This window comes from Arachis ipaensis, chromosome B5 (genome assembly GCF_059453495.1).
Source record: "Arachis ipaensis isolate K30076 ecotype BB chromosome B5, ASM5945349v1, whole genome shotgun sequence".
In the NCBI taxonomy this organism is placed as follows: domain Eukaryota; kingdom Viridiplantae; phylum Streptophyta; class Magnoliopsida; order Fabales; family Fabaceae; genus Arachis; species Arachis ipaensis.
The window spans coordinates 159,219,379-159,241,862 of NC_142440.1; the positions used below are offsets into that span (position 1 = coordinate 159,219,379).

Sequence of the window (22,484 nt, forward strand, 5' to 3'; positions counted from 1 at the left end):
TTTTCACACCATGCGGATGGTTAGAAATAGGTGAACACTACGATAAAATTGTCATTTTTATCTTTTTGTAAAGACGTTTTTCATTTTGTGGTTGTTATTGATTTAAAAGTGTATCACTAAAAGTGTTGTTTAAAGAGAAAGTGTTACCCTTAATCGTTAACTTGGCTCTGATACCAATTTTTCAATTTCGACTTTTCTTTTAATTTTTCTTTCGAAATTTCTACTATCTCTTCATATTTTGCTTCGAATAAGTTTATAATTTGTATAGATTTAATTGATGGTGTTTTATTCAAATGATTTTGATAAAAATAATTTACAACTTCATAATCTAAAGTATTAACCATTTCTGCAATTTCTCTTGTATTTGTTATATGATTATTTATTACTAATCCTTGATATATATTTATAATTCTGATTTCATATTTATAGTTTTTTAATTCTGTTCTAATTTCTATCATAATTATAATCTCGTAATATGGTTTTTCAGACATTTATAAATTTCTTAAATTTAATTCTAACTTGTTTATATTTATTCTTATTTCTATCTTTTTTATTATAAGGTCATCAATATCGATCTGAAAATTATTTAATTCTCTTTTATACTCCTCTATTTTATTTTTTAATTTTTTCGCTATTTTTCTTTTTATTTTATTTTCTGGTTTTTCAATCTTTTTATGCTTCATGAATTAGGTAATCTTATTATAATTCCTAAAAATAGTTTTGTTTAACATTATTTATTTTAGAATTTCTGCAAACTCTATCATTGATTCATCACTATTTTCCAGAGATTCTATTAATTTTTCTAGCTCTTCAACTTCTCTTTTTAACTTGTTATAGATTATTTTTAGAGCTTTAAATGCTCTTTGATTTATTTCAGAAAACTGCAAATAATTCAAACGATTTTCTCTTTCAAAGAGCTCTTGTTTCTTATCTTGATAAGTTACATATATTTCTTCCTTATTTATTGTCATAATTTAGTATTTAGGGTTTCATTTAGTTTTTCGACCTTTTTTGTTAATTCTTTTATTTCAGAGTTTTCCTCTTTAATCTTTAATTTAGATAAACTTAAAGGACTATAAATTTTAGATTCTCTTATTTGAAAATTTGATGATCTCCTTGATGGTTCTTTTAATAATAAAACTGGGTTTTCAATAGCTTTATATTTTGGTATTTCTGTTTTTACAATTTTCTGAAATAATTCATCGACATAAATTCTTTCTCTGTTTTTAAATATTATACTATGATGGCTATTTGTTAAAGCATAATTTATTGCATATGTAATTGAAAACGGTTCATCATCTTGTTCCATTAAACATTTTCTATGAAATTTATAAGCTAAACTTATAGATCTTCCAAGATTTTCAGTTGATAAAGGTATAGCATATCCAAGATGGGCATTAAATTTAACATTTACATTTGCTAAATTTCCATGAACAATTCCAATTATTTGATCTATTGGGTCATCAGTAATTCTTTTGTCACAGATTGCTAAACTTATTGGTGAAGGTGAATTAATTCCTTTCATATATGTAGATTTAATTAAGACTTGTATGGTACTAATATGAATCCATCCAATTTTAGATCTTTTTTGTTGATCCTTAATTTTCTCAATCTGTTTACTCAATTCTTCATCATTTATCAAAGCTATTTCAAGTTCTCCATTAGCAGATTTTATTTTTATAGGAGCTTCAAGTTGAATTTTTTCATAGTATATTATATTTTTTCTATTAAAAACTTCTTTTAAAAGATTTTATTTATTAAAATTTTCATTTGATTTGAGATTTAGTTCTGTTTTTAGAACAATCTGTTTTTCATTATCTAATAAAGCAGTTATTCTATAATAATCAGATTCTTCCGTTAATTCTAAACTTTCTAAATAATTCATAACTAAGAGATTAGGATAAAGATATACCTTTCTGGATAAAAACTTCATTTATTTAGTATATTTTACATAAGGTGTTTTTATCTCCAGAGGGGAGATTATAGATATTAACTCCAGAGGGGAGTTTAGAACTATTTTTCCCTAAGGAAATTCTTTGTCAGACTATAGAATCGCCTCGGCAGCTTCCTCTTTGCTCTCCTAGCATATGAGTAATCTTAGCCTTCTGCTTTCTGTTTTCTGATGCTTCTACAATTGTCTAAGCAATCTATTTATAATGGTTGGGTCTGATGGACAATTCTCATCCTTACCCTTCTTATGACGTCATTGCTTACGTCATTATCTTGCACCAACTACATTATTGGTGCTTTATGACCTAAGCGCTTACGTCATTATGCAATAATGTTGAGGGATGCTTCAGATGCACTGTCCTCTTCTTTTATCATGTGGGCTTCAGATGCACTGTCCTCTTCTTTTATCATGTGGGTTGATTTCGTTTCATTATTGCTTTCTTCAGATATTTCTGAGGCACATAGCTGGCACTTGTGGTCTTCTCTATCTTTTATCAAATAGCAGAGATTCCTCTTTATCCCTTCAAGGAGCTTTTCTAAAAGTCCAGATAAATTGTAGAATGCTGATTCAAATTCCACCAAGAGTCTCATCTCTCTTTCTTCAATTTCATTTCTTTTACTGGACACAAGCAGAGTATTTCTACTTTTATAATTAATCCTTGTGTGAGATTTCTTCGTTATATTTTGAGTTCTTTCAAAGACCCTTGCTAATGTGCTGGCTAGTCTTCCTTTATGACTGTAAATTGTTAAATCTTGAATTTGATCAATTGGTTGAAAATTTCCTGAGAAGACAGACATGAATATTACTTGGTGTGCTGGAACCAAGCATTCTTCTTCTTCATTAAAAATAGGTTGACTGTTTGTAAATTTTAGGGATATATCCCTTGGATTTACATTGTCAATCATATTTTTAAATCTTTTTACTGCATCAATGAATCCTGCAGGAAACTCACTAATAATTTTTAGATCATTAAAAATTAAAATTGTATCAATTAATCCATACTGGAAAAACTGATAAGTGTCAGATGGAGAAGCATCTGGAAAGATAACCAGCTTTGTTAGCAGTTCTTTGGCAATAGGATAATATCACAAAATTGCCTTTTTTTTTCTTCAGTCCAATTCAGGACTATATTAAGGGTTTCTCTGAGATTTGATCTACAGACCCTTTTCTTTTCCTTGATTTCAGTCCTTGTAGGAATGTTTCTCATTATTCCTGTTCTCTGGGCTTGAATTGGAGCTTTATCTGCTCATTTTAGGGTTTGCTCTGGATGAAGAGCTTCATATTCCCTGAAGGATTCCTTTGCCTCTTCTAGTGTTAAAAATCCTCCTTTATGAATTATCCTTGATTGATGTGTGAATGGTGCTGCTTTTTCCCAAGCATCATATACTCCTTTCATGGGGCCATTATGAATTACATAATATTTTTTATCTTGGGTGGATTTTTTAATAATTTCAGCAATTGTTATATTTTCTGAAATTTTTTCTTCACTTGATTTGTCCACCATGCTTAGCTGGCCGAACTCTGATGATTTCGCTTGTTGTGTTGATTTCATTGCTTCAATGGCCTTCTTGAGAGATTGGATCTGTGTTCTTATTTGTTGACAATGCTTGAATTTTTCGAGTTCTTGCTCATATTTTTGAATTTCTTGATCTAATGCGTTGTAGACGAACTCCATTCTCTTGTTAATGTATCTGCAATAACATTTTTGTCACTCTTAATATATTCAATCTTTATTGGATATTGTAACAAAAATAATTGCCATCTTACCAATCGTCCATGATTATAATCAACTTTTAAATTATACCGTATGAAACCTGTTAAGTAACTTGAATCTGTCCTTAATGTAAATTCTTTGGGTAGTAAATCAATTTTCCATTTTTTAAGAGATTTAATTGCTGCTAGAGTTTCCTTTTCATGAGTAGTATATCTCTGTTCTGTTGGAGTAAAAGTCCCTGAAATATACCTGCAAAGTAATTCCTTTGGAGAATATTTAGAATCTAGTGATTTTTTTTCTTGTTCCAAACTTTTTATAGCTTTCTTAGCTTTTAGACATCCTGACCAGGTTATGTCTGAAGCATCTGTTTCTACTATTAAGTAGTCGTTTTCTTCTGGAATATAAAGTTCTGGAAGATTTTCACATAATTCTTTGATTCTTTGAATTTGCTTACTATCTTTTTCTTCCCATTTCCATTCTTTTTTAGTACTTATTTTTGGAAATAAACTTTTAGTGTATTCTGTTATATTCTTTAAAAATCCTTGATCAGAAATATAATTTATACACCCTAAAAATCTTTATAATTGTTTTCTATCTTCTATTTTATTAGGAAATAAATTTACCTTTTCTAAAATATTTGGTTGAAGTTTTAGCTTTCCTTGAGTGGATAGAATTAATCCAAGAAACTCTATTTCTTGTTTTGCTATTCTTGCTTTCTTTTTGCTAAGAACTAATCCTTTTTCTTTACATCTTTCTAAAACTATTAATAATTTTTGAAGATGATCTTCTTTATCCTGTTTTGTAAAAATTAATATATCATCAATGTAAACTAAAACAAATTCATTTAACTCTTTTAGATTTTCTTCCATAAATCTTTGATAAATACCTGGGGCTTGTTTTAATCTGAATGGTAATACATTCCATTCATAGAGCAACACACTTGTTGATTCTTTTGTTGGGCAAGTAAAAGCAGTTAATTTCTTTGTTTCTTCGTTTAAGCGAAGTTGCCAATATCCTGATTTTGCATCAAGAGATGAAAACCAAGTTGCTCCTTTGATTTTTTCTAAAATAGAATCTTTTCTTGGAAGTTTATGAGCATTACCAACAGTTGCTTCATTCATCTTCTTATAATTAATTACCATTCTTCGTTTTCCCCTTTTAATTTCATTATTGTTTTCGACATAAAAGGCTGGAGCCGCATGAGGACTTTTACTTAATCTTATAATTCCTTTTTCCAAAAGATCTTTACATTCTAATGAGAACTCTTCTCTATCTCTTGCGGAATAAGGAATTTTATTTGGAACATTTATTTCTTTTGTAGGATCTTTTAATTTAATGCTTACTAATTCTTTATTTGTATTTTTAATATCTAAAGGATTTTCAGCACAAATTTCATCCAAAAGTTCTTCTATTTTTATTTCAAGATTATTTTTTGAAATATTTAACTGAAAATATAAATTTAAATAACATGTTTCTAATATAGAAAATATTTTAAATTTTAAAATCTTATCTATAGTAGTAGTTGGTATTTTTATACGTTTTGATTTTTGATTTATTGAAGAATCGTGTGGAGCTTTTAAAACTATATATGTTAATTCTTGAATGAATGGATGATATAGCTTTAAAAAGTTATTTCCTATGATAAAATCCATTCCAGAATCTAACATATATATAGATGGAACAATGAACCTATAATTTTGAATAAATATTTCAGCCATCTCTGCTTTTTGGTCAATTTTATGTATTGATTTGTCAGCTATTCTAACTCTTAATGGTTTCTTTAATTTTTTCTAATCAAGTTTTATATTTGTACTAGCAAAGCATTGTGTTGCTCCAGTATCTATAAAAGCATTTATAAATTGTTCTATTATTTTTATAGTAATAAATGTGACATTATTGCTCAATCTCTGAGTCTGTTTCTGAGACATATTCAAAAATATAGTCTAAGTTATCATATGATTCTTCTAATGGTTCCATGAAACAAGACTTAGCAATTTCTATTTGTTTGGTAAGGTCCTTTTTATCATTCTTTTTTGGACATTCATTTGCATAGTATCCTTCTTCCTGGCAATACCAACACTTACAATTTTCTTTTTTATTTGGGCAATAGTCATTTTTTTGTTTTTTATTTTTATTGTTATTTTTTTTTCTAAAATACCTCTTTTTTCTCCAGTTTGGATAGTATTTTATTTTTCTAAATTGATATTTTCTTTTTCTTTGAAAATTTTTATTAAGACCATATTTTTGAGGTATTTCTTCATTATCCTGACAGTAAATTCTAATTATATTTTCAAATCTTTTTTGAGTCGCTTCTTGCATACAACGTTCTTTTATTTCCTCTCTTATTGCAGAGGTTGCTCCGCCAAAATTGTTTTCAATTGTCCCTCTATTTATTTCTCTTATAAATCTTCCCATTATAAATTCATTAGCAGGATATGGAAGTTTTGTTATATACATACTAAGATAATGGTCTTTATCTTCTTCTTTTAATTTATAATAATGTATTCTATATTCACATATATAAGATTCCACATTACATAAATCATATATCTGAATATTAGCTAAATGATTTTTTGCTTCTTGATATTCTTTATTATAGACCTCTTGTCTATGATCTATAATATTTTTTCCAAAAAATTCTTTATATAGAATCATCATTATATGTAATATCTTATCATAAACTGTTATTTTTGTTACTAATTCTTCTATTATTTGGTTTTCCATTGATGTCATATAATCTCTTATAGTTCCTTTAGTATGAAACCCTATATAATTCCAGATATCTCCTCCGAACAATTCACTAAGTTTTGGATTAGTAAAGGCTTCTAATAAGAAGGAATTCAACCAGTTCTCAAAAATTTCTTTTTCATTCTTTTTACAGTCTAAATCGAGCATTCTATCTCCTTCCATTTCCTGGATTTTAGGAACATATTTTGATGGTATTTTTGTGTACTTTGAATCTTTATTCATAAATCCCTTTTTAAAAGCATAATTTTCAAAACCTGTTTCCCATTTAAATTGAGATTGATTATCCTTAGATGTTCCAGCTTCATTTTTTACTTGTATTGGAATTGCTGGTTCTTCATCACTTGAATAATCTAGGATGTGTTCTTCATTTTCTATATTTTCAGAATTTTTTATTTGAAATTCTTGTTCCATAATATTATTTTCTTGAGCCATTTTTAATTGTTTAAAAAGCATTGTAACTTCTTCTAATTTTTCTTCAATATTCATAATTTCAAAGGTGGTTTTACTTTTAATTATGTTATGTTGATTATATTTTGAAAATTTTCTTCTTTGGGATTCTCTTTCTGAAAATATTTATTTAATATCTGTTTAATTTCGTTTATATTAGGTTCCTCTTTTTCCTTATTTCTTTGAAATTTTATGGATACTAATATTTCTTCAAGCATATCTACTATAGAATTTAATTGTGGGTTAAAAGTATGGTAAAGATGTGGGGAATCATTTCCATGGTAACATTTTTTAGAAATTCCGTGTGAAATATAAGTTTTTTCAGGTTTCTAAAGTCCTTCAATAAAACTTATAGTAAAATAAAGATTTTGAAAAAAATCATTTTGTGTTGATTTTAAGAATTCGGTGTCATTACAATTAACATTAGTTAAAATTATTAGTTTTTGATCTATTAATTTTGATAATTTAATTATTTCTTCTCTTAAATCTTCTAATTTACTTTTTCCCATTGGGTAACGCTTTTCTTATAAAAAACTATGGTTTTAAGTGTTTTGTAGTGAAAAGTGTGGCTTTAGAATGTATAGTTTAGGTCTTGTCACGTAGGCCTCTTTAAAAAAGATTATTTTTGGGATCTTTATTTGAGTGGTGGCCTTAGAAATATTGTACGAAGTGTTAAAGCTGTGAAGCAGAATATGAATGGATAAGGGTGAATCAGGATGCATTTTTACATGAAAAAATAGTTACATTTTTACATGAAAAGTAGTTTGAGTAAAAAGAATTTTATACAAATATTTAATTATATATTTTTTTAAAAAATATCTCTTAAATTTATTATTTGAATAATTATTTAAACTATGTATGAATTTAATTAAATAAAAAATTATTATATATATAATTATATATATAGTATTTAAATTAAATTTTAGTTCACTAATTTATTATCACGATCCCAAATTTAAATTTTATTGTCTTTAAATATAGCAAAAATATTCATAATAATATCCTAAATTTAAATTTTAGTACTACAAATTTAGTTAAAAAAAAACACACAAAAATAAATTGAGTGGTGTGCACAATTACATAAATCGAAGGTAAGTAATTAAAAAAAATGTGTGGGACTCTATTCTAATTGATATTTTTCTACTCTAAACAGACACGCATAAGCAACTACATCTCAAAAAAAAGAGAGTGACAAAGAAAGAGCTTGTGCCCCAGGAGAGTCGATGTGATTGCTGTATGATGCGGTTGACCAGGTTTGAAATGACATGTTCGATTGCGAGCTTGAGCAAGAGAGAGGACTCATGACCGGTGGAAAACCAAAAAACGAAAGATGAGGAAGGAGGCATGGCAGAGGATTGGAGGTGGAAGATGTCACTGTCGCCGCCGCCGCTGGATCTCTCTATCGTTACTATATGTCGGAGCTACTCAAAACAGTCGTCAACTTTACCTTGCCTTCAACCCTTCTCAATTACTTGGATTTCAACCCCTAATTTCTAACTTATAGTCTTATAGTGTTGGTCTTCAGTCTTTTGGGACTAATTTGTAAGTAGACTTTATATTTATAATTGTTCGATTTTGCATCTGTAATTATTTTGTTGTACACTGCTTTAAACTTATAATTATACTTACAAAGATTACTATCGAATTTTACTATCAAAAGATTTTAATTGGACTTGAATAATCTATTTATTAGAACTAAATATTTATTCTTGTGAAACTCATTTTTACCTGCACACGAGATTATATATTTTTATGAGATTATATAATTTTAAAACTAATTATTGATACTTGCTATTCTTAAATTGTGAAATATGGTGGAATTCTTTATGATTTAAAAAGTAAGATCCAAAATTATTTGTATGAGAAAGTATTGGTTTATATGATTTGAGACCTTGTGTATTTGAAAGAGTAAATAGTTCATTATATTTTGAATTAGTTTGGAGAGACTCGTATTAAAAAATTATAGTTAACAATGATAATGACGTTAATCTAGATGTATTTGGTTTAAATCTCACCTAATATGGACATTGCTAACTTAACGTGTAGGCCACACATTGATATGTTATTCTATATAGACATTGATTTAATTAATTAAAAGATATATTAGAATATTTTTAAAATATTGTTTACAAGACGGTTAAATTAAATTTTTTCATAGACCGATAAATTTATCCAATTATATTTTATTTTACATTAAACAAAATCTGTTAATAAATTTATTTATGAGACTATTAGATTAAATTATGTAGAAGACAATATTAGAATATAATTAATTATTTATTACAATAGCATTAAATTAATTATTTTATCTGATTATTTTTATAAATGATATGGAGTGCATTTTTTTTTAATTTAGTAATTTTGAGTAATGTAATACGTATTAAAAAAAAAAAACTAATCAAACGTCTTTTTATAGACATTTCGGATGTTCTTGTCATGTCGTGTGAGCTTGTTGATTTCACTGTCTGACATCCTACTACTTTATATTAAGAAGATCGGGTTCAGCCACACAATCAAGTTAAGGAATTTCATATTAGATAATTCTTTATTTTCTAACTTTGTTAAACTGCGGAGGTTCAAAACCCATAATTTTTACCTTCTATGAGGTAAGTGCATATTACACGCCAGAATATGGTGTACCATCTTGGTTTGCGAATAGATGGTAAGCTGATTGGGAGGTACACTAGAGATTTTCTACAATTTCATAGCCATCCCACATGACAGTAGGTTGAGGCCCTGTTCGATGATAGGCGTCAACCTCACTAGAGCTAAAGGCGGAGGAAGAAGTAACCGAGCATCCCCACCAGCTTGAGTCTCCGGCATATACTCATCAAAGAAATCACTCTCGTTAGATGACCTGGTTTCAGCAATGTAAGCTGAATGAGACTCACTCTCCTCTTTTTCCACGTGATCACTCAGTTTAACACAGTAAATAAATGTTGCTACTACCAAGACTGCCTGTGGGATCGAAGAGAAATGCCCACCACCACCTACATCATGAACTACAACATACCATTCCATCACATGTTGGGCATTTATATTAACCTCACATGCACCTCGAACATTACCCTCACATGGTCATCAACTTCGACCTAAAATATCTTGTTTTGAAACCCTCTGTTCAACAACGTTATAAGAATTTATAACCACTCTCCTAACTTTCTTGGAACCTATTATCCCTATATTGATCAAAATGACATTCTTCAGCGTATATAGAGAATAAAGTCGACAAATGTGCACAATATCACAGGAGAATTACACTAAAATATCACTCTTTATTCATAATTTCTTATGACCCCATTTGAGTAAATAATCACAAAGAAAAACTCATTAATAGTCATATATGTGAATTAAAAAAAAAAAGAGAAGGTAGTGTGTTGGATGAATTATAATGAGTCTTGAGGTTCAAACTTTTTATATAGGTGGTTTTTTTTAACATAACTATTTAAAATGCAAAATATCTAATTTACTTTTACACAGATCTCAGATATATTGAGTTTAAAAAATTTATTGCCTTATCTTGAATGCACAGTGTTCCAAATATGTACAACTTACATAAATATAATTGATCTAAGGTGCATCCAAGATATTTTATAAAAAATATGACACATCTCGAGTGTAAAATACTTGAAATTTGAGTATAATTTTTTTTAACTTTTATATCCAAAATATAAAATAATTATTTAAAATGGCAAACATTTCACAAATTATGCATATTAATAAATATAATATTATTTAATTTAAATTAAAAAATCTCTCTTTTTCACGGGTGGTAATTTTTCCTAGCAAGCGGATATCCACAAAAATTTATCCGTCGAAAAATAAATTTGGGGGTAATTTTTTTCTGCAGAGACCGAAGATGGGACCTGTATAATAAACAGGACGGAGACAGGAATAGAGATTCCCGTCCCGTGGAGACCCGTATAATACCGTATAAAAGAAATGACCAAACTGCCCTTAATACATATAAGTTTCACAATTTACAAAATTCTAACAACTACATTCTCCCTCTTCTCAGCAGCCCACCACAAACCCTATTAGAGGAGAATCACTCCCCCTCTTCTCTCACCGCCGTCCGCCACCCTCTTCCCCCTTTACCGCCGCGCTCTCCCTTCACATTGCTTCTTCCTCTCACTCTCAAAGCCACCGGCACCATAGCAGTCATTGCGTCGCGCGCCTGAGGAGAAGAGAACCATTGCCGCTTCGTCGCCATCCAGAGGAAAGGAGAGCCGTCTTCATGCTACTCGCCCGAGGAGAAGAAAACCGTCGCCACTTCGTCGCCATCCAGAGGACAGGAGAGCCATCTTCACGCCACGTGCCTGAGGAGAACCATCGCAGTTTTCGTCGCCGTCCAGAGGAGAGTTGTCTTCATCGTCACCGTTCATAGGAGAGCCGCCGTCCAAAGAAGAGCCATCATTCATCGTCATCAGAGGAGAGCCACTGCCGCTCACCTTCTTCCTCTCACTGCGTCGCTCACTGCTTCCTGCTCAAAGATTCATCGTCCCTGTCTCTGGTTCGCCTCTTCTCTGTCGGCGCTCACTGATTTTAATATATGTTTTGATTTTCAATTGATGAAATTGCTATGGTTTGAATTCTATTAATGTGAAATTGGATTTAGGTTTAGGATTTGAATTTTGTTAATTGATAAATTTAGATTTAGAGATAAATTTTGTTGTTATGAAATTGAATTTAGGATTTAGAGTTTGAATTTTTTTTGGAAAATTGTGACATTTTAGAATTTGAAATATGTTAAATGTTAATTATCTTTTAGTTTTTTATTTTTCTATTTTTTTAAATATTTTGAATTTTTTTTAAAAATTCATAAATATTCGTAGAGACCCCAATTTTCGATAGATACGGGGTCCTTGTCATCTGTCATGGGGACGAGATAGAAACAGATTATAAGAGCAACTTCAATGGCTAAATTTTGGAAGCCCTCTTACTATATGTGTCAAAAAAAAAAGAAAAAAAAAAGGGAACCATGCATTGAAGTGGGAGTGGATCCTGTCGAGTGAAAAAAAATTGGATGGTGTCTATTGTGATTTCTTGCCTTTCATTGCTCTCTCTCTCATATTTATTTTTAGTGCCACTTATAAAGTTAACGGTGAGAGATCATAAAAATACTAGAGAAGATCCATTTCCCATTAAAATAGAATGAGAAGTGAGGTCTTTCTCTTTTATCGAGAAAATGAAGCCCTCTGAAAAGGACTTTGCCTTTTCAATAATTTTTTGATACGTGACTAATAAAAAAAATAAATAAATAATTTAAATAATTAAATCATATTTAAGTTAGTTGATAATTATAATTAATTATATTAAATAATTATTCTTTTATTTAATTAATAATTTATATTAATAATGCATATTAATTATATAAATCATAATTAATATAAATAATTATATTAAATTAATATAAAATATTATTTATATTATTATATTAAACTATAATTAATTAAATTTTTTATATAAAATAATAAATTTAATTTTTATATTTTACAAAATAATTTTTAATATTAATATTTTTTAACAGTAAATTATTTTTGAATTTATAAATCTAAAAAATATTATTATAAAAAATAATAATTATATTAATTTTAATTATTTTAATTAATTAATTAAGTGGGATTATAATAGAGAGTAAAATTAGTTTTTTTTAATAGAGAAAAAAGATGTTTTAAATTTTTATTTATTATTTATGACGCAAAAATTAATGTTAAGTTATTTTTTTATGACAGATAGATTATAAATAAAGATTAGGATGAATTTCCTATTGAAAATGATCTAGATGACGGGAGACAGGGGACATGTCTCCGTCCCTGGGACCCATTGCCATATCTACGTGGCCTTTTTCATGGTACAAAAAACGCATAATGCGGGTTGCTGGACATTATCCTTTAATATACTTGAAGATAAAAAAAGAAATTCCTCTAATCCAAATGAGCACCGCAAAATTAGTCTCATTTTTTTATATATGGAAAAAATATTAATATTACACAATAAAATAGATATTTGTACCGTATTTATACTGCTATGATATTAGTATAAATCGTAAGTTACGTTTTATGTTTTTATTTTTATTTTTTTTATTTTTTGTTTTTAAACAACATAAAACGTAGATTGCGTTTTATTTTAAAAAAATTGAAATAAAACTCACAAAAACGTAAGTTACATTTTACATTTTGCTATTTTTTAATAATAATCAAAACGCAGGTTACGTTCTAGTAATAATAATAACAATAATAACAGAAGTGCTAATACTAATAATCTACTAATAATATAATAATATTGATAGTACTATTATTCCTAATATTAACTAACAGTTACAATAATATAATTAAAGCGGTGAATAATCATAATAATAATAAATATACCGTTTCGGATAATAATAATAATAATAATAATAATAATAATAATAATAATAATAATAATAATAATAATAATAATAATAATAATAATAATAAAATTTAATTATTTTATTAGTTCTTATAATTTTATTAAATTTTTAATTAAGTTTTTATATATTTTTTAATTAGGTCTTTATACTATTTTTAATTTTGTAATTACGTTATTTTCATATTAAAAATATTAAAATTAACATAATATTTTTACTAAAATATATATGGTCAAAAATTTAATTAAATTTTTAATTATAAATACTTTCAATTTGTAAAGAAATATTCAGTTAACTCTAATATTTTTTATACTAAAAAAGACTTAATTATAAAATTAAAGCAATTTTGAGATTTAATTGAAAAAAAAAATATAAAAACTTAATTAAAAATTTAGTAAAACTATAGAGACCAACATAATAATAATAATAATAATAGTAGTAATATAATAATATTAATAATACTAGTATGCCTTAGCCAACTCTTTGTAGGAAATTTTTTTCTTTTTTTCTTATGTTAAAACGCAAGTTGTGTTTTGCTTTTTTATTTTTATTTTTTTTTTGTTTCTAATAAAACGCAAGTTACGTTTTGTACTACTATAAATTTGCAGGTCCATAATTTTACATAACACAACATAATACAACATATGTGCATAACACTATTTTTTCTTTCATTTTTAAATTATTTTCTGGCAAAATTAGCACAGGCAAGTGGAGAAACCAAATTTCCGTAGCATATTCCCCATCCTCACATTCCAACAAGTACAAAAGAAAAACCCATTACACCAAAGAAAAGGAAAGAAAACAAGTGGGACCCAATATACACTTGGTCAATCACTCAATTGCATAGTTATCAAACACGGCTCGACCTAGCCAATTCGACCGAAAACTTGGTCATCCGATCGAGTCGAGTCACTTATTGAATCGGATAAGCATGAGACCCGGTGAAAACCAATTTGACTCGGCCGGTTTTCATAAAAACCGGTGACCCGGCCAGTTAATGCAACCCGGTACGGGTTGTGTTTTTTATTATTTTTTCTTTCTTTACCTGCAAACGGCGTCGTTCAATGCCTCTTCCCCCACCCCCTTTTGTTAAAACCTAATATGAATGCAACCCCCACCCCCAGCCGCATCTCTCTTTTCTCTCGACACTCCAGGGCCTCATCCTCACCGAGTCACTCTCTCTCTCTCCCTTCACCTCGTCAGTCGTCACTCTCAGTCTCTCACAGCCTCACCTCGTCTCTCTCTCAGTCTCGCACTCATAAGCTCATCCTCGCGGTCTTGTGCTCCTGCATTCGCTTCGTCGGCGGAAGAAGCAGACGGAACCAGTCAAGCAGCATCTGCTCCGTTGGATGGTGGTGGTGGTGGTAGTCGTCTTCTTGTTTCGTCGCGGTCTCGGAAGTTCGAAACCAGTTACGGGTGAGCTCTGTTCGAATTTTCGATCCTGTTCTTTCACTGTTCACCGTTTCAGTGTCAAATTTGAATAAATTAGAATTGTTGTTGAAACTGAGAAAATTTTAATTAGAATTGTTGTTGAATCTAGTGGTTGTTGCTATTGTATTTGATTTTTCACAATTGTTGCTGAACCTGAGCAATTTTTTTATTGCTAGATAACATAATTGGATTGAATTGTTGCTGGATGTCAGAGTTAATTACATGAATAAATTAGAATTGTTATTGAACCTAAACAAATTTTAATTAGAATTGATGTTGGATATGGTGATTATTGCTGTGTATTTGATTTTTTACAATTGCTGAACCTGAGCATATTTTTGTGTTGCTGGATAACATTATTGGATTGAATTTTGTTGCTGGATAACAGAGTTGAATACTTGAATAAATTAAAATTGTTGTTGAACCTGAGCAAATTTTAATTATAATTTTTGTTGAATCTGGTGGTTGTTGCTACCGTATTTGATTTTTTACAATTGTTGCTGAACCTAAGCAATTTTTTTTTGTTGCTGGATAACATCATTGGATTGAATTTTGTTGCTAGATAATAGAGTTGAGTACTTGAATAAATTAGAATTATTGTTGAACCTTAGCAAATTTTAATTATAATTTTTATTGAATCTGGTGGTTGTTGCTACTGTATTTGAATTTTCACAATTGTTGTTGAACCTGAGCAATTTTTTAATTATAATTTTTATAAATTAAAATTGTTGTTGAACCTGAGCAAATTTTAATTATAATTTTTGTTGAATCTGGTGGTTGTTGCTACTGTATTTGATTTTTCACAATTGTTGTTGAACCTGAGCAATTTTTTTTGTTGCTGGATAACATCATTGGATTGAATTTTGTTGCTGGATAATAGAGGTAAATACTTGAATAGTCGAATTTGTTGTTGATTATCGTTAGTGAACTTTGGTGGTTGTTGCTGTGTTGATTAAAAAAATTGCTTGGCTAAATCTTTCAATGCTGAAAATTTTTTGTTTCTTTTACTAGAATTTTAAAAATGTCATCTCAAACACTATCGGAAATACCACCATCTCAGGAACAATATCATCAGCAAAGACTTGTATTTTAGAAATGTGTAATATGTTGATCGCCCTTGTTCATTTAAATTATGAGAATATTTTGTACTAGAAATTAGTTTATTATGTCTAAGAATTGATACTAGATTATTAATATTTGTAAAGACTTATATTTTAAGTTTTAAAACATTATTTTAATTTTATTTATATAATTTTGTATTTTTTTTTAATTATGACTGGGTTAACCGGGTGAATCAGTAACTCACCGGTTGAACCAGTGACCCGGTGACCCAGTCATATGACCGGGTTGATTACCGGTTTGGTTCTAATAACTATGCTCAATTGGCACCAACAACCAATCACATGAAGCCACGTAACACCTAATTAACATGTTTAAGCGGCGACGCGAGTGCTCTTCCACATCTTTAATTGAAATCGGAATCCCTCTTTTCCTTTCCTCTATTTTTCTGTGAAAACAACGCCTTTTTTCCCCAATTCCCTTCCCCCGCAACCTTCCCAGGTAAGAAAACCAACTCAAATTTCTTATATCCGTTTCCAAAGTTTCGATTTTTTGTCTTCCTTTGCTTTCAAACCATCATCTTTTATTATTTTTCAAATCCCGTCTTGTAGGTTAGCTTGTAGCGTTTAATTAATTAATTAATTAATTCTTTAGTTCTGTTTGTTCTGGTGGGTTGGTTTGTTTGATGATGCTTTTGTTTATCTTTATATGAAGATGATGAATTGATGTTTGTAGCTTGTGAATTATGTGCTTTTGTCCTTTGGGGTTTTGACCCTAGTTTTGGGTTTTTTGGGGACTTTTGGATCCGTGATTTGGTGTTTTGGGAATTTTGTCATGAGTTAGATCTTGATGTCCATTGAAGTATAGATTGTCGTTTTATCATATCTTTGATACCGATGTTCAATGCCGGATTACTTTCTTGGACTAGGAAGCATCCATGTTTGATAATTTTTTAATTATTCACCCTTTTTAGTAGTTGTTGGTATTTTTTTGTCTAAAATGATTCTATTTATTTAAGATTGGTGGTTGAGATCCATATGATTGGATTTCTGTTTTTGTTGTCAGCTTAAGTTGTGCTTTGTTTATACTTTGTGGGATTACATTATGGTAACAAAGGAAGTTGCTTTTGTGTATGCCATGTCTCTCTGATTTTGATTCCTCCTTCTTTGTTGGATGAAAACTTTTAGCAATAACTTACAATAATTTATGGGAATAAAGAATAAGTGATGTATACTGATTTACATAAATTCTGAACGAAGCATACATTAGGATTAGCTTGACCCTGGTTATATTTGCCGTGATGCCTGCATTTTGCTCTCTTCTCCATTCTCACCTAAAACAAGGAGGTGAATCTTATTAACATAATAATTTGTAATTCAGATTTTTGTTCATTCATAGAGAAAATTGTTAAATTTTTATCGTCTACAAGCATTTTAATTTTTGATCACTGATGGTTATTACTTATTAATATATATGTGAAGAAATGTATTTTAATTTGAGCAATACTATGTAACTAGTCAGGCACCGACCTAGGCATAAGTGAGGGGGTACTTGCCCCCATTGTGTTTTCAATTTCTTTTTTTAAAAAAATTAGTTATATATAATGTGATTTCACTTCAAATTTTAAATGACCCCACTATAAATAAATTAAATTTAATTGGCCAAAATTTTAAATTTATTTTTTTATTTTCTATTATTTTGACTATTATTTAACCTAATCAAATTTATTTCTTGTGTTGTCACTCTTTTATTCCATTATACCCTCCTCCTATTTTTATATTTTCAATTTTTTTTCTATTTTTTGTCTAGTGGTCATCCTCTCTTCATCAAAAGGTAAATTTTAAATTTTCCATGTTTTTTATATAGCTTTCTATGACTATGTATGTATTTTCCTATTTCATTATTTCTCTTTTTGATATTTTCAATGGAAAATTTTAATCCAAACAATTATAGTTTAGGTATTAATCTAATGTTTTATTCTCTTCATGACTTTATATATTTTATTTTATTTTCAATTTATTCATCTTTATTATTTGTTTTTTTTTTACTTTTATTCTATTATATGTATTTATGTTGCATATAAAATTTTAAAATGAATTGATTAATTTAATAATTTAAAATAAATTTTTTATTTTTAGAAATAGTAATGAAAAAATATTTTAATTACAATACATAATTACACAGATGCATAAAATTTTTCATCTAACATTATATCAAAATTAAATTAAAAAATATATAACAAATTTAATTATTTTAAAAAGAAAGAAAAAAAATTATAAATTAAATTTCTATTATTTTATATAAATATACTTTTCATATACAGATTTAATTTTTTTAGAATTTATATATAATTCTAATTTCAAATTATAAATACTAGTGTATCGTTAGGCACTAATATGCCAATTGATTTAGTCTTTTATTATTAAATATGTATAAAAAAATTAGTTACGATAACAAATTATCTATAATTTAATTAAAATGTTTTAAGTTCAAGTTTTAGAAATAAAAAATTATTTTTTTATAAATTATATATAATGAATAATAGTATTTTAAGAATGAAAGTGAATTCTTTTTAATTTTTGTATTTTTATATAATTAATAATGTTTAACAAAATTTATTTTAGTATATATATTTTTGCCTCTACTCTTAAAATTTTTTTGGTCCGTCACTGTAACTAGTAAATATTATTTTTTTGTCAGTATTTAATAATAATATTTACTCATATTTACAGAAATTTTGCATACAAAAAGTATATAGTTTATACCTATATTTATCAAAGTAATTAATATAGTTTGCATCCACATTTTTCTATAATTTGCATACATAAATTAATAAAAATTATTTGTTAAAGATAATTTAGTGTTTGTACTAGTCAAATAGTCATAAAAATACTAAAAATGATTAGTCCCAAAAATTTTATTTTTAATTTTTTTAAATTTTAAATTTTTATTTAATTATGAGTTTATGACCGAATTAATTGAATGAAAATAATTTATCGGTTGAATTAGTGATCAATCTCGTTTGGTTCTGATAAGTATGGACTACAGTCCAATCTCGATTCACTTACCCGTCGATAGACGAGAACGACCCCGTTTCTTTGTCCTGAATCACTCCCACCTCTTTAATGTGTCTGCTGCTATCTGTTCTCTTTCTACCGTTTCCGTAGCTATGTAATGTCAGCGAGTTCTCATCGCCGATCTGTTCTCCTCTCTGCCATTGTTGTGCACTTGTGCTCTCTACTCACCCAGTCTTATCACTTCCTCTGTGCTCTCTCTCGTTACCAGTACCTCTCGATATCTTAATTTTAAAATTTCTATTTTATGAATTAGTTTTGATTTTTGCAAGGTTATGAAAATTGGTGCGAACCGTGAGGACAAGAATTGCGGTTTGGTTAAAAATTATAACCGCCAAATTTAAAAACCGTTTTTGAACTGTTGAACCGATTGAAAACCGGTCGGTCAAACCGAATGGCAGTACAACAGGTTTTCACCCTTTTGAATGAAAACGACGCCGTTTCACTGTTAAAAAGAAAAAAAGGAAGGAGAAACGAGAATCCACTAACTCTAGTCTCCACTTTCAGCAGCATCTCCTTCCTCTCGAGCTCCTCCGTCCTCCCTCACACCCTCAGAATCGCATCACTTGCTCCGTCCAGCCACTAACCTCCATAGTTCCATCCAGGTCTTCCTTGAAAACGCTAGCCTTTCTTTATGAGGTGAAAACACAGTGTCTAATTAAGCTTGATTAAATTCGGCTGGAGCTCTTTAATCTTTGTGATATCTTCTGCTTAGATAGATCCTTAATTTGTTTGATTTGCTTGTGTATGATTAAACCTTGTTACTTTAACTAATTAACATTCTGGAGCCTTAATTTGCTTGTTTTGCTTGTCATTTGAATTTAATTAAATATAAATGGAAGGAGATAAGCCTTAATTTGCTTCTGTTTTGCTTGCCATTTAGGTTCACTAATGCATATTCATTAAACACAATGTAATAAGTGTCTTGCATGTAATTGTTTGCAGTTCTTGATTTATCTTTTGTTTCTTTTTGGATCTTGGACATATAACATTTTAAATGCCTAATGACTTGTAATATGTGTGCTGTGTAAAAGGATTTGCTGCATCTTTACGGGTTATTTCACTTGAGATTGCTTGCTTTCCTTTGATCAGCTGTTGTACTAAATTTGGGTCTTAATCAGAATTCAGAATTGTCAATATTTGAAGAAAATTGTCAAGTCTTATTTCTCCATGTCCGGACAAATACAATCAACATAAACTTTTGAATTGATTTGAGGAATGAGGAGTAAAATAGACTCGCGGTATTTAAGTATTGAATTGATTTGATTTAATTTTCTACGTATAACAAGGACTGAGATTAATCATCTTCGACCTCTATCCTACTCTTTCCGCAATTGAATAAGCTTTTTTCTTGAAATTAAATTTGACACATTCTTCCCTTGTTAATGCTGAGCAAAGCCATGGGATTTAGAAACCTGGGACTACTTGGATCATTTGCCAAAGAGGGGTTGGAAAAAGCATTCTCTCTTGGAAAGTTCTTCTGTTTTCTACATGTCACCGACACCTATTTGGTCACGTTTGTTGTGGTAAGCATGTGGTATCTATTTGCTTTTTCTTAAAATTCTATTTCTTTTTCAAGAAACTTGCAAATTGCTCATGACAAACTTTCATCATATCATTCTTTAAAATTATAAATCAAAAGAAAAAAAAAGGTGATTAGCTGTGTTCTTTCACTTTAAAATGGATCTCCACAAATACACTTAACTATTACAATAATCTGACAGTATTAATTTAATTAAGATATTGTAACAATTAGGAATCTGTTAAGTGCCCAAGTGAAGAAAACAAGGAGGGAAGGGAAGCAGTTAAGTCAGTTATAGAGGATGGTGGTAAAATAGTACTTTTACCTTTTATTTACAATAGAAAAGTGAAAGAAAAGTGAGTTGAAAATGAAAATAGGGCCAACTAATGTAACAAATAGGACAGCTGGAAAGGTTGGTGGAGATGGGGTAATTCTATTATAGAGAGAGGATCAAAGTTGGGATTTTAGACCGGGCAGGATCTTAGGAGGGTGGTAGCTGCTTGATTGCTACCTTGTTATCTACTTTCCATAATTGGTTTTTCAATTGATTCATCAAAGACCGAGAGAGTATCACTTTTATACCTTCCAACTTCTATGTTTCTCATTCCCTTCTATTCTCTTTCTACTCTCCCTTTTGTAATTCTGCTCTTTATATTCTTCTAATCTGATTCTTCCTCTATTGCCTAGACTTATAATTACTACCTAGTCTTACAAAATTTAAGAGAATTTTTTAAGTTGAGTTAATTGGAGAGTAATGTGGGTATCACTTTTTTCTTATGAAAAGCAACTAATCAGCCTCAATGCATCAGACATCTGGTCCCAGCATGCTTCCCACAATAGATTTGATCCCAACAATGTTTTTCGGTGAAAGGATCTCAACTAGATTTGGTAAAGTTACTTGTGGAGATATTGTGATTATTCGCTCCCCTCAAAACCCTAGGAAGCTTCTGGCTAAACGATTGGTTGGAATGGAGGATGATACTGTTACATACATTTCTAACCCTGATGAGCCTGATAAGCAGGAAACTATTGTGGTATGGTTGATTCCTTATTTTTCTAGTGTTTTTCGTTCTATGGTTTTAATTAGGATTTAATTTTTATGCACCAAAACAACTTTACATTGTCAATGTAGCATAGATTTTATTCTCTTTTGATTTTGAGTTTTGGTTTTGGTTTGGTAGTGTGTTCGCCTTTTCTTTTGAATAATTGGTTTAAAGCATGGTTCATTTTGGTTCATCATTTTAATTGCCGGCTTGGTATTTGCTTATTTATAGCTTTTTTTTCTTCTTTCAGTCAGATGAGTTGGATAGCCCCAACTTAACATCACAAACTCATGCACACTACACACTCACACACAACACTTTTAAGGGTTCCTATCCACTACTTGGTCTCAACGAAGTTTCAGACCCGGGTGTGGTTGCTCACGATGCAAATGAGGCCTCGACCACCTTATTATAGCTTCTTGTGTTGATTTGTTCCCCTCCCTTACAAAATGGATATATAGATTGTGTTGTCTATGTCTGTGTTATTTAGGTTCCAAAGGGTCACGTTTGGATACAGGGTGATAATGCATATAAATCCAATGATTCAAGGAATTTTGGTGCTGTTCCTTATGGACTTATTCAACACAGGCTATTTTGGAGGGTAATATTTGTTTACTTAAAAAATTGTTGTCCCCTTTCTTTGTTTTTTCATCCAATCTTTTGATGTTTCTACTCTGTAGGTATGGCCAATCAAAGGTTTTGGACCTTTCTGGAAACACTGATGTGAGTGTACTTTATGATTCTCAAGTGAAGTTCAATGAAATTCAGCTTCACAAATTCCCTTTTCGTTTTCCTCTTTCTCTCTCTCCTCTCTCGATCTCATACCGTACAATTTGTTCAAGTTCCCTAGCTCTTGTATCCTAATTCCATTGATTCCAATATTATGTTTCTAAGTTGCACATTTGGAGCCTTAGGGGGCAAAAAAATAATACAAAATATACTATCTTGTCAAAAGATAACAATGAGATAAATAGTTTAAAATTTAACACTCCGGTAAATAGATCTATGATACTTGGGTTAAAAAAATCTCATTGTCTATGAGCATACTGTAAGTTGAAATGCATAATTAATAATTAATTTATAACTTAGAATTATAATCTCAAA

The 22,484-nt window shown here is 29.3% G+C and overlaps 1 protein-coding gene across 3 annotated transcripts; it reads left to right on the plus strand.

Annotated features, from left to right (window-relative positions):
* The first annotated feature begins 14,340 nt into the window (after positions 1 to 14,340).
* On the plus strand, positions 14,341 to 22,484 carry LOC107644918 (mitochondrial ATP-independent inner membrane protease subunit 1b). Of its 3 annotated transcripts, none has more exons than XR_002347645.2 (5): positions 14,341 to 14,667; positions 20,214 to 20,341; positions 21,147 to 21,371; positions 21,631 to 21,981; positions 22,061 to 22,097. XR_002347645.2 is itself a non-coding variant. In XM_016348875.3 (5 exons), the coding sequence occupies exons 1-5, from the start codon at positions 14,601 to 14,603 to the stop codon at positions 22,100 to 22,102; spliced, it is 573 nt and encodes a 190-aa protein (XP_016204361.1). In that variant the 5' UTR covers positions 14,341 to 14,600; the 3' UTR covers positions 22,103 to 22,484. The 3 variants fall into 3 exon arrangements, 2 of the variants coding, with proteins under 2 accessions (XP_016204361.1, XP_088344040.1); XM_016348875.3 differs by having other exon boundaries at positions 21,871 to 21,981; positions 22,061 to 22,484; XM_088487914.1 differs by lacking the exon at positions 14,341 to 14,667 and having other exon boundaries at positions 20,201 to 20,341; positions 21,871 to 21,981; positions 22,061 to 22,484.

Bases quoted from the DNA above. Each gene is read 5' to 3' on its own strand.
- LOC107644918 (XM_016348875.3), top strand. From the start codon at position 14,601: ATGGTGGTGGTGGTGGTAGTCGTCTTCTTGTTTCGTCGCGGTCTCGGA. The intron at 21,372-21,870 runs GTATGGTTGATT...TGTGTTATTTAG, and splicing joins ATAAGCAGGAAACTATTGTG to GTTCCAAAGGGTCACGTTTG. The intron at 21,982-22,060 runs GTAATATTTGTT...TCTACTCTGTAG, and splicing joins AACACAGGCTATTTTGGAGG to GTATGGCCAATCAAAGGTTT.